At 27.0% G+C, this 17076-nt stretch overlaps 1 protein-coding gene across 3 annotated transcripts; it reads right to left on the reverse strand.

Moving 5' to 3' along the window:
- Positions 1–1414: 1414 nt before the first annotated feature.
- On the reverse strand, positions 1415–16256 carry LOC114388269 (beta-amyrin synthase-like). Of its 3 annotated transcripts, XM_028348681.1 has the most exons (18): positions 16108–16220; positions 14142–14279; positions 11952–12280; positions 10789–10974; positions 6807–6896; positions 6395–6592; positions 6227–6311; positions 5886–6052; positions 5358–5549; positions 5117–5230; positions 4845–4964; positions 4363–4485; positions 4074–4172; positions 3257–3313; positions 2782–3150; positions 2595–2675; positions 2358–2441; positions 1415–1726 (listed from the first exon to the last, which is right to left on the reverse strand). In XM_028348681.1, the coding sequence occupies exons 3-18, from the start codon at positions 12150–12152 to the stop codon at positions 1604–1606; spliced, it is 2289 nt and encodes a 762-aa protein (XP_028204482.1). In that variant the 5' UTR covers positions 12153–12280; positions 14142–14279; positions 16108–16220; the 3' UTR covers positions 1415–1603. The 3 variants fall into 3 exon arrangements, with proteins under 3 accessions (XP_028204482.1, XP_028204481.1, XP_028204483.1); XM_028348680.1 differs by lacking the exon at positions 14142–14279 and having other exon boundaries at positions 16108–16256; XM_028348682.1 differs by lacking the exons at positions 11952–12280; positions 14142–14279 and having other exon boundaries at positions 16108–16251.
- Positions 16257–17076: the final 820 nt, after the last annotated feature.

The raw sequence follows: 17076 nt of genomic DNA on the forward strand, positions 1-17076 counted from the left end.
TTTTATTACTTGAAACGAATTAGTGTACTTGTCTATCCATCAACAATGTCGAGATCCAATCTTTTGACAATGTTCCAATTAGTTGAGGCACACTAACAAAGTAGTACAACTTTTAAAGGTATTTATTAAGGATGAAAACATATTTTAGTCTAAGATTTTATAAGTATTAAGTAAGTTTGAGAGTTATAAGGATAGACTCTGATTTTTTTTTTCTTTTTATCCATAACATTGGTATGAAGTATATTTTAGTTTTGATAATAATTAATCTTAGTCGAAGAACCTAATTAATCATCTTTAATGATTTTTTTTCCTTCCAATCAATTTTTCCATCCATGAGACAAATTTGAACTCTACATTTTTCTTGAAGAAATCGAACAGGTATCACTTGGACTAACAACTTATTAATTTTAAATTATGAAGCTTTTAAAAATCCAACTTACATTATAAAAATAAAAATTTTACAAAGTTATTTAAAAGTATGATAATTTTAAAGATAAGCAACTCTATTTTTGTGTTAAGAAAACCCGGTAAAATTATCCAAAAGTTATTTGAATAGTGGAAGATGAAAAATATTTACCTGTTGATAGAAGATTTTCAAATTTATAGGACAATGCGACATTCACATTATCAATCTATTAATTCATGTTTGTTTATCCTACTGAATGGTTAACTTATAGGACAATGCAGATATATTTTGTTCTTAATTTAACATTATTAGCTTATTTTTAGTATTTTTTTAAAAAAAATATTGAAAGCTAAACATAGCATCGTTAACTATGATATTATTTTTATATAAAAAAAAAGTTGAAAGTTCACGGTATGAGTGTGATTTTTCTTTATAATAATTCACATAATGAATTAACTGAAGTAGATCCTTAATAAGTTGGTATTACGGGGAGCAGGTGCACTTTAAATGTACTGGCAACTCTTGAATCATCTTTCTAGTGATCCAGGACAAAAGACAGCGATCGTAGTTGAGTAAAATTAAATGTAGATGTTAATATCTTCTGAACTCGTCAACCATCTCACTGCTCATCCACGGCAAAAGACAGTGATCGTAGTTGACTATACTTATTTAATATTTACTGCAGATAAATTTGGTGCATATATTATTGCCCCACTTTGTCTGCATTTTATATTTGAAATATTTTATAAGAATATTTTTAAAAATATCTGAAAGTTATATGTATAAATTAAAGGTATTGTTGACAAATTTCCTAAGAGTTAGAGTTTTGGTTAAGAAATTGAAAAAGAAAATATTTTATTAAAAATCATGTAAGAATACATTCAAACACGTCTTAGTTAAACATTTTTTATTTTAGCATTTGCTTAAGTCTAATGATTATATATTACTGTGTCAATCAGTTAAAAATTATTATTATTGTTATAACTTTTAAAATATTTTATTTACAAATTGGTGCAAAAAGAGCCCCTCGTTATGTATGATAAATTTTGGAGTCCCTGACAATGTATACGAAATATTTGTTTCAAAATTACAAAAGTATGGGAATATGAATAAGCCTATTAAACTTCATTACCAACTTTTTTTTTTCTAGACTTTTATTGGTATGACATTATCTTTTTGAGCTCACAATTTTTCAACTTAAATAGTAAAGGAAGGCAATAAAACATTTGTGCGGTATTCAGCCAAAGCCCACATTGGAAAAATATTTCTATAGAATGAGTAATGAACCAAGCAATTTCTCAAGTATACTCCAAGAGTTTCCTGCCATAAATAAGTCACAAACAAGAATTAAAAATGAAACTTAATTCTAGTTTATCTATTTCAAATAAAAAAGAAAACATAACAAGAATTATTATAACATAAGAATTAATTTGGACAATGTTATTTCGCACACTAGTCTTTCTTCTCTTTTAATTTCCTCCTTAATGTAAGATATGTTGTAAAACCGGCATTATTCCTTAAAATTTGTATTTGACACTATGTGTAAGTATGTATGTAAATATACATATAAACCTAATTCGATTTTAGTTCTAGCTCCTATTCAGTGATGGCATGGTTAACAATTGTTGGAATATAGAACTAATGTTTCCTAAATAACATAGACTAAAATAAAATATACATATATATATATATATATATATATATATATATATAAAAGGTTTATGAATTTATAGGAACTAAAATTGAAAAAAAAGAGTATATGATGGATGCTAAATTAAATTTTAATTATGGCTCTCTCCTAGTCACAAAGTTTTGGGATTTTAGTATACAGTGTTGGCTTGTATATGTATTTAATATATAACTAAATAATTAATTCTTAGTATTATGACCTGAGCATATACATTAACATAGTCATACTATCAAATTCAAAAGATTGAGATTTAAGAGGTACTTGTTGGGGCCAATCGCCATCTTCTAACTGAGAATTAATGAGTAACTTTGCTGCATGATGAAGGGGAGTTGGATCTCTCTCAGCCTATAAGCAAAATTTAGAAAAGGATAAAGAAAAACATTAATTTATATAACATTTATTTTGGATATAGTAATAGTAATACATAAACAAGTTGAAATCCAAGATACAAGGAAATGGACATGTAGTCTCTCGCGCATGTGCACATCAAAAGAATACCTGCTCAGCATGAATTAGAGCCATTAGAGCCCATGATGTTTGTACAACATTTGATCGACTTCCTTCAAGAGGTACGTACATCTTCATTATACACATTCATTCATTAAGACATTGTTAATAATATTACTCATAATTAACATTAAAGTTGAAGGAAAACTATACCATAAATGATTATTTAATTACAAACCTTCCTTGGGCAAGAAAGATAACTCTCTCCCCACCCACCGTCCTTATTTTGTATTTTGAGTAGAAATTTCACAGCTTTACGAATAGTAACACAATTTGTGTAAGTCTTGCCAGCAGCAACTAGACCTCCAAGTGCAAACCAAGAGCTGTAAGTGAAACAAACTGCCCAATTCCCATACCAAGAACCATTCTCTAATTGTGTATCTTCAATGAATGTTACTGCTTTAGCAATGAAGTTCTCTATCTCTTCCTTTCTATGCTCTGGGTAAAGCTTTTTGAACAACACTAAAACCTGAATTGCTGATGCAGTGCATTCAAGATATTCGTGCTCAACTACTATGTCAGCAAAAAATTCCGTAGGATTGAGTAGCTAGAAATTAACAACAAAGTTAATTAATCCATTAAATTAGGTGACAAAAGATTTTTGTTAATAATGAATTTATAGACATTGCAACATTAATTAATGTAACACTTACTTCCAACCATTTATAAGCTCCTGCGGGCTCCCACGCAGTCATACCTCCATTTTTACTCTATATTAATTAAAATAGAAGTTGTGTAAAAAAGAATTGTATACAAGAAATTTAAATATCAAGTAAACTTTGATAAAATGAAGAAAAAAAATTATTGAAGATTTTAAAGTACAAAAAAAGATATGCATAATTAAAAAATTTAAATTGAAAAAAAATCTAAGAATGATACTAAAAAAATTAAATATTCGATCTAAATATATTCTATTCTAATTTAATATATTGAAGTATAGTAACTAAGATTTGGAGGAGAAAGAAGTTTTAAAATAAATTAATTTAAAAGTTTGTCCTATTAAAGTTTAGGAAAATGTTTGGTATGTGGGCATCCAATATGTTATTCAACATCTAGAGATAGGAAAAAAGAGATTGAGAAAAATGAGAGGTGTAAATAATGAATGGTTGATGTATTATTACTCTAAAATTTAAGGAGTGAAAAATAAATGAAAAAAAGGAAGTCTTAACATAAAAAGAACAGTTACAAAAGAAATTTAAGAGTTTTATAATAAAACACAAATGAGATGACATGTCCTGTAGAAAGCAAAAAGTATAACAAGAAATAATCTTATTCTAATAATAAATATGCTATTTATTTTAATTATGTAGGGATGGATAACTAGTGTGCACAGTGTAACCCTTTATTTTCCATTTCCATAGAACACAATAAGGGTGATATAAACAAAATTAAAAAACAATTAAACAGAGGGACAATTGATTACCTAATTAATCAATTAAAAGCAAGTCACATAAATTTAATAAAGCTCACCTGAAGTGACAGTATCAAATTGATTGAATCATGTAACTTTTCAAGTTCCATTTTTTCTCCCACAATATCTTGTGGCAGCACTGATAAAAGTAGACAACACTGAAACAGAATAATTAATTGGTTAGATTTGATATATATAGAAAGAGTTAAGACTCATTTTTTTAAACCATATGAAATTTTATGATCAGTTGACAATGTAAAAAATATTTAAACAACAATGCATACCAATTAAATCCATATGAAGTTTTTAAAAAAAATTAAAATGTATGTGGCCTAAGAAGTCACTTGCCTTCAAACATTCTGCAGTGGTATCAGAAACTTGCCATGCATGATCTCTATCGGCAAGGGTCCATGAGCCTTTACAAATGTGACGATACATACTCTTAAAATCTCCCGAAGGATTTTCTCTTACCTATAAAAATTAAAAGGTCAAATTATTTTTGTTATATAAAACTAACACGTATATTGTTTTTTATCTATTGAACATTAATTAAAATTTTATTTCCTAATTTAAATAGTTGCGGTTGTATTGGTTGTAGTTAACCTATAAGTAATTCTTGTTAAAAAAAAGTTAGCATGTAATTAGTTACTTAAACTTCATTATTTGATTGGTTAAGTCATTATATAAATAAGAATTATGGGTCCAAAATAATTTGTTAGGTGAATTGTACAATCCGAATGAAGTTAATTAGTTCACATAAAGTTTTCTTCCTTAACTTGGGAAGGAGAATTTTGATTTTATCGCATACTTATAGTGAAACTTAAATTGACCTGAGATTTCTTGATGAAATCGTGAGCTTTTGCAATTGTAGGTCCAAAATCATCTATAAGGTTAGTAGCAAGTAAAGCTTGAACAATGAAACCAACATCCCATGATTGAGTACCAATACCCTGCATTGTAGACAAATGCATTAATTAACTTATCTTACAATTTATATTTTTTTACAAAGTGCTTTAGAAATTATAATAATATGTTATTAATTATTTTGTATTCAAATATGACAATGCCTTTACTAGTAAAATAGACAATCCAATATATATACCTGCATGGTCATTCCATCTTCAGAAACCCATAAATAATCTGGGATCCTTGCAAGATGCTTCTTGAAAGCATCTCCATTTGGATCTTCAACCCAACAAGCAAGCATACATAGAACCTAGAAAATGCGAACATGATAATGTTGTATTTGAATGAATTTCCTTTATAGAGAAAAACTAAAAAATTTATCATTCAAATTGGTGCATGCTAGAAAGTAATATATATTTTAATATTATGATGACTACCTTTTCCACACACCCGATGGCAATATACCGACTATTTTCGTCTTCATAATGAATATGTTTCATTGTTACTTGAAGTGCCTTTTCTCTAACCAACTTGTTGAAAGGCCAACAATTTAGAAGAGGCTCGGTGAATACATACAAACTATCCCATAATAGATCTTGTATCCAATGATGGGGATAGTAAAGATCTTCCTGTAAAGTATAAAATGAATAAATATCATTTTTATCATAAAAAAATTACATATATATGTGAATTTTAATTAATAAAAAATTTATTCAAATGCACTCTTATAATGAAAAATGTGGTTCTCATTTTTTAAAAATTATTTATGTTGACATATTTTCTTTATAATATTAAATACGTTTTTCCTTTTTAATCTATTTTTTAAATATTTAACTTGAATTATGTGCATTTTATATAATTTCAATTATATTTTTTAGATATTCTTATTTTTATATTTCCCTAAAATTAAAAGTATATAAACAATGCACATTACATTTAATAGTTAATAATTGAGTATCTCTTACATTTGCACATTTATGACGTGCTTTCTTCCAACTATTTTCATCATAAGGTTGAATAAAAAGTTCTTCTCTCAAATTTACAACTAACGGTGTGATTGGACCCGTAAATTTCTTCCCATACAAATAAGACATGGGCATGTATACCAACCGACAATAACACCACATTTTACCTGCATTATTTAAGGTGAATATGAGATGCGCGCAATAAATATTTAATTTAATGATTATATATTTTATATTAACTAATTCATTATGTATAATTGAATTAGTTAATATATATATATATATATATATATATATATTCCACAAATTAAGAGTAACAAATCAAAGTTATTTAATTTAACCCGGATGCATAGGGAGAAAAGAAGGAAGGATCCAAAATTCAGGCGGCATTGGGTTGCTTCCACACCAATCAACTATACCAAGTACCTGCAAGTATAAGATTATTCAAATTAGTAATATACATAAATATATTTGTGTATTTAAATGTCAGGGAAAAAAAATATGTATACCGAAAGCCAAAATTTCCCCCATGAAGGTATATGTGTTACACCACCATGATCATGAATCCACTTTCTTGCTTTAGCACAAGCATTGTTATGACCTCCATTAGGTCCTTCTCCAAGAATTCGCATGCATATATAATTGAGTGTAGTGCAAAACATGATACTGTGACCTTCTATGTGTAGTCCCCAACCTCCATCTTTGTTCTTCAAGTGTTTACCAATTAATATTAGATGCTCATTGCCATGGGAAAAAAAATCAGATTTAATGGCTATGGGAAACACTGAAAAAGTTTTATATAACTTAAACATACAATAATTTTAAAAAAAAAGGTATAAATAACATTATATATAGTTATATTGTCTTTTTTCAGATCATGATCAATTTGGTATATATATTGAAATTATTTAATAAGTATACCTGGTGGTAATATATGTAACGAAGAATCTCTTTACGATACTCTTCTGAAAATATAGAATCAATATGTCCTGTAATATATAAACAAATGACCTGCAATATTTTAAACACGTGGAGGAGTAATGTTATATAGATAATCTTATGAATTCCAAATTGCAAATATAGTTCTTTTGAATTAGTATAATTGATTAACTTGCATAACATACATTATAAATTTGAGTTTTTTTTATATATAAGAATCAAAGATAGATATGAAGAGTTTATAATAACTCACACCTTACTCAATTAATTGAGTTAGAATTTCTTGATTAAAATGTGCAAGTTTTATTTCCTGTAATGAAATTCATCCTTTTTAATTCCTATTTTGTTATCATCCATTTTCCTTTCCTTATTGTATTGTGCCTTCTTTTTCTTTCTCTCTCTATAGTGCTTACAATACATCTTAGGAGATTTTATAGTTTCGTGATTATTTATAAAATTAGGTACTTATGCTAAAATATTATGGAAAATAATTTGTATTCGTACTTAGTTGATAGTATTTAGAATTTCTTTTTCAGTTTCATAAATAATTAAATAAAATTTATAAAATTGAAATTTCTATGTTTATTTCCTAATATTAAAGGTCCAATATATGACTTGAAAAGATTAATTGAAATATTTTATATTAATGAGTAAGCATGTATTATTATTTTGTTCATTCTAGCAATTTTAATATTAATTTAGTTCACAGTCATTAATAATATGTCTTTGTTCATCCAAAAAATTGACACTAATTTTATAAATAAAAAAATTTAAATTAATCCATCAATCATCCATACAAAACAATTAATAGTGTATTTCTTTAGTTATAGAGGGAAAAAAGTCAATTTACTCTTTCAAACTCATGTTCATCATACAAAATTATGGTATTGAATGTCATTTACCGGTTGACATATTAAATTAATAACAATGTTGAAAAAAATACGTATTTAATCTTTAAATTGTGATAATAATAATTATCTAATATTTTTATTTTTAAATTACAAGGATGTTATTGTTTTAATATTTATAAGACAATTTTGTTGGTGTTTAGATTTTGGTAAATTAGCGACTGAATTTTTCTAGTAGCTATTCTTTTTGGACATCCAGCAATTGATTTGATAATCAGTCGCTAATTTTAAAGTCTTCAGGGACAAAATTATTTAGTATGTGAAGCACTTCCAATAATGTTTTTGCAACCGACGTGAATGATCGCAAACTATACATCATAACCGTTGCAACATTAGTCACTGGGCATCAATATAAAAATAGTCACTTTGAGACAGAATTAGCGACTGAAAATTCTACTACTACTGTGATCGGTCACTAATATAGTCGCTATATATGAACATCTTTGACTTCAGACATTGATTAGGTCGCTAGACTGGAACTTTTCGGTCGCTAAATTTGGTGACTTTCTATATTTTTCTAGTAGTGTACTTGTTATTAATTAAAATATTTAAAAAATTCTTATATTTTTATCTTAAAAATAATTACATTAAAAAACAATATTATTAAATTTTTTTTACAAATATGAATTTATTCTTTATTAATTGAAAGAATTTAAATTTCATGCATAATCGTTATAATGACTTATATTAGATAATATATGTTTTGAACCTTCTAAAATTTTGGAAGCTCAACTTTAGTCTCTCTTTAAAAAAATATTGTATATTTTTCCATCCTTCTAATTTTAAAATGCACTATATTTTGTCATCAAAGAGGTTTAGACAACATTTTATAAAAGGAAAAAAAGTTATTTAGATAACACTTAAGGACCGAAAGTGACACATTTCAAAATTAGAGAGACAAAAAATGAACAAAAGTTTTATAGCAACTAAAGTTGAACTTCAAAAATTTTAAAAGAACCAAAATCCACTTCTATATTATCAACGATAAGAAATTATCTTAGTTGTGACATTTAAAGTAGTTATTACAAAATTCAATAACTTAGGTTATGTTCAATAAAATTAACTGCTAACTAGAAGTTGAAAGTTGTTAAACTAGTTTGTTGAATTATAAGTGTTTAATAAAATTATATATTGAAGTAACTAAAAAAATATAAAATGACAAAAATAGACATATTTATATGATATTTTTATATAAATTTTAATTTTATTTTATGGATACAAATATATTTTGAGGTGTTATAATTTTAGATCTTAATTAATTTTAAACTATTATAACTTTTTGTTTATAGATAAATTATTTTAAATACATTTTTAGTTTCAATTATTATATATATTCTTCATATAATGTATTCTACTATTAATCTTATAATATATTTTAAAATATTTTTAATCAAGTTTAAAATAAAATAAAAAATAAACTTAAATATACATTCTACATTTTTATATGTTAATTAGTGTAATAGGTAAAATGAATTGTCTAATATAAAGTTATTCCAAAAAATATTAGAAAAATAGAATAAACTTAACATTTATCATTGTCAATTTTGTGAAGTATAATGTGAACCAGTGAAAAAAAATAATAAAACTTATTTTATTTAAAAAAGATAATAAGGTAAATTGATAAATATGTGCTAAGGACAAAAAAGGAATAAAAAAAGTTAAAAGTTAGCGTTTTGAATCATGATACTTCAAGTAATATTTCAAAAAATACTACTAGTTATTAAAAATAATTTCTTTACTAAGCAATTAAATAAGTTTTCTAGTTAGTAAAAAAACTAAAAATGACTTGTGAAACATCATCTTTATCATATATGATAAAATATGATTTCATAACCTTAGCACATTATAATTAAACTTAAGTGAAATTCCATGTGTTATAATAAAATTCTAGGGTAAATAATAATTATGGTATTTGAATATGTAAATCGGTAATAATTTAATTTTTGAAAGAACAAAAATTCCAATTTAATCATTGAATATGTAAAAAGTGTGACAATTAGGTCATGTGTAATTAGTTATTGAATTTTATACCTTAATGTCAAATTAATTTTTAAATATTAAATAATAACAAAATGGTTCCACGAATTTAACAACAAAACGTTATTATCACACTTTTTATATTTTCAAATACTTAATTAGAATTTTCATTCTTTTAGAAATTAAATTATCAATTTACACATAGGAACCAAAATGGTCTTTTATCATGAAAAAGTCCTCTTGTTGCAAAGCTCGGAAAGTAAATTTTGCCCATCTATCATGCTAGAAACAAGCAAGAATTATTATCATATTTTATTTTTAGACTAAAATATATTTTCAATCCTTAATAAATATTTAAATTTTATATTCGCTCTCTAATAAATTTTTCTTTGTATTTGAGTCATTAATAAAACAACAATTTAATTATTTTTTTCCTTAACACTTTTTAATCTCTGATCAGTTAACAGATTTTGTATTTACTCCCTAATAAAAAAAATTAATTTGTTATTAGTCTTATTTTCAAAGGGACTAATAACAAATGAAAAATACTTATTAAGAAACAAATATAGAATTTCTTAGTTACCAAAGACTAAAATAATTACAAGAATGAAAATTTTTTATTAAAAAGCAAATATAAGATTCAAATATTTATTAGAGATCATAAATATATTTTCTGCTTGTTTTTATATGCAAAAGTAAATTTATAAACGTATAATATTAAAAAAAAGAGTATAGTATTTACTGTCTTTATTTCCTTAGTTATGTACTATACATATGCATTATACGATGGCCAACGGTGAGAACATACAATTCAGTTTGGAATTATAATTTTTTTTTTCAATTTTTCAGACATTAAAAAATCTTTATTCAAAGTAAATTTAGAAACCAACACATTTAATCATCTTTAAGTGACTTTAATTTTAGTTATTCACGAAAAATCGAATATTGAGAAAGTTTCACCCATTTGAAAACATAACGAGATTATGAAGCCATTCTAAATGAACATATTTATTGAGTAATTTCTAATTAAGTCAAATAAATTACCAATTTAATTTTGTTACTGAATAAGTTGAACTTACCAACGGTGGAGTAAAAAAGAGGGAACCTCCAAGATGAGCAGGCCAATGACCATCACTAGTCTGTAGTGACGATAGGTAATGAGTGGCCCTCTTCATGGTGCTCCTAATTTTCTCGCATGTAATTTTCTCATCATCTTCTATCTTTACGCCACTTATTGTTTGTTTGAAATTATTTTCCCTCAAAATCTGTAGAAGCCCCAGAAACAAAAATAAAATAAAAGTTATATTGTTAAAGGAAGAAACAAACTTACCTACCAAAATCTTTACTTCTCGTTAGCAAGGTATCCAAAAACAAAAGCTTACACCTCTATATATTATCTATACATTTTTAATTATTTTTAGCTTTTATCTTGCTCAAGTATCATCACAATTTTACAATCTTTTTCCCCAACCACTCTTCGCCTCCCTCCCCTGCGCACAGGTGTAAATATTATATTCACACTTTAAAGAAAAAAATATTTCCCCCAATTACTTTTGAATGAGTTTTAAGAACTCAATTTTTTATTTTTTATATGCATAATATTTATTTTATAGATTTCTTTAACATCTTTCCTTTTTTGAAATAGCACATAAGAATATTTATTTTCGTACTTTCTTAATGATAATATCACTCGATAAAATTGCAAATAAAATTTAGTCACAAATCATCTAAAGAATAATAATCATAGGAGTGAATCACCAAGTTAGTGTATGAAATTATAATGATTGATCATATTGGTCGCCAAAATTAATAAAATAGTAAAATAATCTCTAAAATTATAAATTATCAATCAATTTGAAATTGTAGTTATCATTTATCAACCAAACTAGTCTTTGGAATTTAAAAAGATGACAAAATTGTGCTTGAATTTGAAAATCATCAATTAATTTAATCTTGTTATTATTAGTTAGTATCATCTAACACTGTTACACAAGTGACATGTTAAACGTTTGAGTGATAGCTAACTAGGTACACATACATCATACACTCGTATGTGATTGTCACATCAATGAAAATAACCAACATATTAATGGAATAATAGTAAGTTTTTCCCAATCGTATGTCTTTGTTTTTTATTAGTTTTGCATTAGTATCTTAAAACAAAAGTACGAGGGACTAGATTTGAAAAATACTTAGCCTAAATTTCAAATGGAGATAATTTTGTTATAAGAATAACAGGTACCTGAAACCGCCAAAGTCGATCACCACAAGCCTTGACCATGAAGCGATTTTCATAAAAGTTTTGACGAGCTGCTTCAATTTGAGCTCGTTCCTCAGCGGTACCTGCCTCAGAATCAAACTCCCATGTTTGCCTTCCCACAAAATTATTTGTGCTAAATATATAGGGATCATTCCCTCCATCTGCTATCTTTAACCTCCACATTTTTTTTCCTTTTTGGTGCACAATGCCAACAACCCCTCTTCAATTTAAGTACGTTTTAATCGGAAAATTTTGTCTTTGATCTTCTAAAATGAATTTCTAGTTCAATGTAAAATGATAGCTGGTTGTTCCTGCATGATAAATATGTACAATCTAAGGGCTCATTTATTTTAAAGTTGAGTAGAATTATTTGAACCATTAAATGTAAGTAAGGGATGTGTGTCAAAATTAATAGTAGTCACAAAATTTATTTAAAACATATGTTTTTTATTAGAATGTAGGAGGATTTTTTTTTGGTTTGCAATAAAGCCAAAACATAATATAAAACTTCGAAATTGAAAGAAAGGAAGAGAATAATTGGGGCACTAAAGCAAAGGTTGTGGAGTTATTTTTATTTTTTTATAGACAAAGGTTGTGGAGTCATGCAAGACTTGAAAGACGTACGACGGCATTTTGGTAAAGAGATATTGCAATAATTATAAGTATGCTTTTAGACAGGCACATTAAACTCATATTCTTATAAGTATGCTTTTAAAAAATTATACTATTCATAAAATAATTTCTTACAATATTTTCTGTTATATTTTTTTTATCTCTTTATTATATTATGTATTATCTTACATTTTTCTTCTTCTTTTTCTCATGATTGTAAAAAAATTTATAAAAAATTATTGTATAAAAATAGTTTCTTCTTATAAAATAGAAACGAAGCCAATCAATATTCCTATCAGAAGTAGTTGCATCATTAAAATCCTTGTTTATGATGATTTTTGGTGTGAGTTCTCAACGAGAGAATAGATGTTTTACAACCAACCACAAGTTTCATATTGGATACAGTATTCATACTGGCAATTATGGTCAAGAATTATTCTATCAACTGCCATCTACTTCAGAGATACCATCTGACACATTTTTTTAAATTACAATAAGAAATAGCAATTCCTTTTTTTTTAATTTCATCATAATGTAAATAGGAAAGACTAATACCAAATTCATTAAAAAATTCAGGAGAAGCAAAAAAATGCAAGGTAGTTTGTCTTCTTAGCTAGTCAAACATGAACTAATTCATAGATCATTGGGTTTCGATTACCAAGGAATTGAGACTTTACAAATAAAGCCCGAGGATTGGCATTCCATTGCTGTCATTTTATATATATATATATATATATATATATATATATATATATATATATATATATATATATTAAATTTTGAGAAAGTAATATTATTTAAATGTACTAGTGTCTGTCAAAGGATTAACGTGAAAAATAAATTGTCGATAACATTTAAAAAAAAAAAATATGTACATTGTCAATGACATGAATTTTGTTGATATGATATTTTTATATCTATAGAATAAAAAATTAGAAAACATTAAACAGTACAGGTGGAAGTAGTTTGTGTAATCTGCAAGCTTTTCAACATCAAATAACAATAGCTCCTAGCAGAAGTAGTTGCATCATTAAAAAATTATTGTATAAAAATAATTTCTTCTTATAAAATAGAAACGAAGCCAATCAATATTCCTATCAGAAGTAGTTGCATCATTAAATCCTTGTTTATGATGATTTTTGGTACATATTTATTTATTTATTTATTGTTGCCCGAAATATTTAAAATAAAAAGTTGATTTCTAACAGTAAAAAAATCATCACAAATTATAAATTCATTATTTCCCATCAAACCAACACTGTAGACAGGAGCTAAAAGACCATTCTTCAAAATTTAGAAATAAAAAAGACAAATTTAAATTTGTGAGACCAAAAGCAAAAATAACTGAAATTTAGAGAACAAAACACATATTTAAGCATTTCATATTATTCAAAAGAACCATGATAGTTCCTTTCTATTTTTTGTTCATTTGTTTTAAGTCCATTAACTTTGATCAAAACACAAGTCAGGTCAACAAAAGAAGATCTAAAAAATATCAAATATCATTGGAAAGAATCGAAAAGATAGTATTGAAATACAAGAAAAAGAAGGAGGATGAACCTGGTGGTCAGGTTGTTAAGGATTAATCTTGAACGATTCACTCTAACGTGCACAACACAGGTCCTCCACTCTTAAAATTTTGAAATTATAACCATTTGCTTCAGATTGATCTCATCTAGCTAAAGCAAACGCTTTGTCCTTTATACAATGAGATGAGTCCGTCTATGAACGGTATTCAACAAAATCGACGATAGCATGCATGCTTTCAACTATCAAATAAATGGCTTTAATTATTCCTATTTTTTAACTACATAATTGGAATTTTTGTCTTTTCGCTATGAAGTATTTTATAAGATTGGATCTTATGAAACATTTTATAAGCTTGGGTCCTAGGCCGACTGTAGAACTGATTTTAGAAGTTTTGTTAAAGCTCTTCACTCATTTTCAAAGATATTTCTACGAAAATGAAATAAATTTTTTTTTTTAACACAAGCTAGCTCAACGTGTATTTTCATTAGGGGTGGGTAAACGGACCCAGATCCATGGACTGACCCGCGGGGCCTGTGATCTGCGCGGGTTATGGACCAATTTTTTTAAACGGTCCATGATTATGTCATATTTTTGGGCCCGCTCCACTTAACTCGCGAACTATGCCGATTTGGCCCGCAGGATTCGGGGATTGTCCGCAGTCCGCAATAGGTTTGATTTGTGTAACCCTAACACAATTATATTAGGTTTGATTTTCTCTTTTTCACTTTAAACTTTTCTTTTAAAATAACAGATAAAGAAATATATTAGATACGATAAATATTTAAAGATAAAAATAAAAGATTTAAATTAAAAGATGATAAAGATAAAAAAGGATAAGATAAGAAAAATAGAAGATAATAGAAATAAAAGATTAAGATAAAAAAGATAAGTGATAACATGCTAAAAAAATTTCTTTTTAATATTTTCTCGATCTTTTTTTCTTTTAATCTATCATTTTCATATTTGTAGGCCATAAATAATAAAAATATCAATTCTTATTATTTAAGCTAAAAATAATTGTTAAATAAATATTTTAAAATATATTTTTATTATAAAAAATAACTCACATCATATTTAGCCGTTATCATTGTAGCACACTAAGAATATTTTTTCTCCTCAGTTTTTTCTCCACCACACAGTCACGCATGCGCGCAAGTCATACAACTCTTTCCCTTACTAGAAAAACAAAACGCGACTCACACTCATGCAGTCACGCGACATACCATAGCGGCATAGCTTCGGCCCACCACCGTGCCACGCAAAGTACATCTCTTCTCTCTCTAGAATTTGTTTTTATCCTATTTTTGTTGAGGCTGATTCATTATTGTTGTAATCTTAATTGTGGAGATGGAGAACACTCAAGCTACTTCAAATATAAAATCATTTGTTGTTGGAGATGTTTAAATTTCATATTTTAGATTTATTGCTTGGATTTTCTTTTGTTAAGACATTATTTATTTTTATTGATGTAATTGACTAATGATTGAGATTTTATTTACATTTGTATTGAACTTAATTTGATTGTATTGTATTTTTATTAAGATTGAAATTCTTTTAAAACTAGACCCGTGGATCGATCCGTTTGACCCGCAGGATTCGCGGGATGGGGAAAAACCAATTTATTTGATCCGTGTAAGAAGTAGGACAGATAGACTCGGTCCGCTGCCAATGCAGGCGGACCTTAGGCGAGACGGGCCGGCCCGCTTACCCACCCCTAATCTTCATGAGTCACATAGCTAATGAGTCTTAAATTTTTGCTACTTGTACAACATTATTCTTTAATTTTTTTTTATCACAAGCTAGCTCAACATGACATATCACACATATAAGTTGTGGCAGATCAAGAAATTATTTTCAGGACAAAAAAAAGTCTAATATTTTTTCAAACAAAATATTTATAAGCTTTATTAAAAATGATAATAAAAAATAAAAATAGTAAAACTTAAAAGGATAAGAGGAAGATTGAGAACAGAAGTGGAAAGAAAAAAATATCTACCTTATGTGGACGTTGGGCGTTGTGGTGGCGAAAGGGAGAAGGAGGGGAGGGTGAGGTCTCGGGGTGGGGAGAGGGAGAGGGAGAGGGAGGGGGAGGGAGAAAGTGAAGCGTGGGAGATGAAGAGGTTGAGAGGATGGAGGAGGAAAATGTGAAAAAAAAAATTCAGTGGAAGAAGATATATAGTGAAGCGTGGAAGAGAAACAAGAGACAAGAGGAGTGTGAACATTGGGGAAGATTGAGTGGACAATAATTTGCAATGGACATCATTCAATTTGATGGGTAGTTGCTTGTCAATTAATTGTCATAACTCATAATTAATAGGACAAAGTTTAGATTTTGATGTTATTCTTCAATGAGAATTGTCTTCCGTCAGAACTTGAATTTCTAATCTACAAAATAAGGTTTCCATTAAATTTTGAGAAAGTAATATTATTTAAATGTACTAGTGTCTGTCAAAGGATTAACGTGGAAAATAAATTGTCGATAACATTTAAAAAAAAAAATATGTACATTGTCAATGACATGAATTTTGTTGATATGATATTTTTATATCTATAGAATAAAAAATTAGAAAACATTAAACAGTACAGGTGGAAGTAGTTTGTGTAATCTGCAAGCTTTTCAACATCAAATAACAATAGCTCCTAGCAGAAGTAGTTGCATCATTAAAAAATTATTGTATAAAAATAATTTCTTCTTATAAAATAGAAACGAAGCCAATCAATATTCCTATCAGAAGTAGTTGCATCATTAAATCCTTGTTTATGATGATTTTTGGTACATATTTATTTATTTATTTATTGTTGCCCGAAATATTTAAAATAAAAAGTTGATTTCTAACAGTAAAAAAATCATCACAAATTATAAATTCATTATTTCCCATCAAACCAACACTGTAGACAGGAGCTAAAAGACCATTCTTCAAAATTTAGAAATAAAAAAGACAAATTTAAATTTGTGAGACCAAAA

The sequence above is a fragment of the Glycine soja genome, chromosome 15, assembly GCF_004193775.1.
Source record: "Glycine soja cultivar W05 chromosome 15, ASM419377v2, whole genome shotgun sequence".
In the NCBI taxonomy this organism is placed as follows: Eukaryota; Viridiplantae; Streptophyta; class Magnoliopsida; order Fabales; family Fabaceae; genus Glycine; species Glycine soja.

What these genes read in the sequence shown, in the direction of transcription:
- LOC114388269 (XM_028348680.1), bottom strand. Translation starts at nt 12,152, where the DNA reads ATGTGGAGGTTAAAGATAGCAGATGGAGGGAATGATCCCTATATATTT. An exon ending in CCATCGGGTGTGTGGAAAAG is followed by an intron (nt 5,231 to 5,357) that starts GTAGTCATCATA and finishes CGCATTTTCTAG; the next exon opens with GTTCTATGTATGCTTGCTTG. An exon ending in CTCTAATTCATGCTGAGCAG is followed by an intron (nt 2,442 to 2,594) that starts GTATTCTTTTGA and finishes TTTTGCTTATAG; the next exon opens with GCTGAGAGAGATCCAACTCC.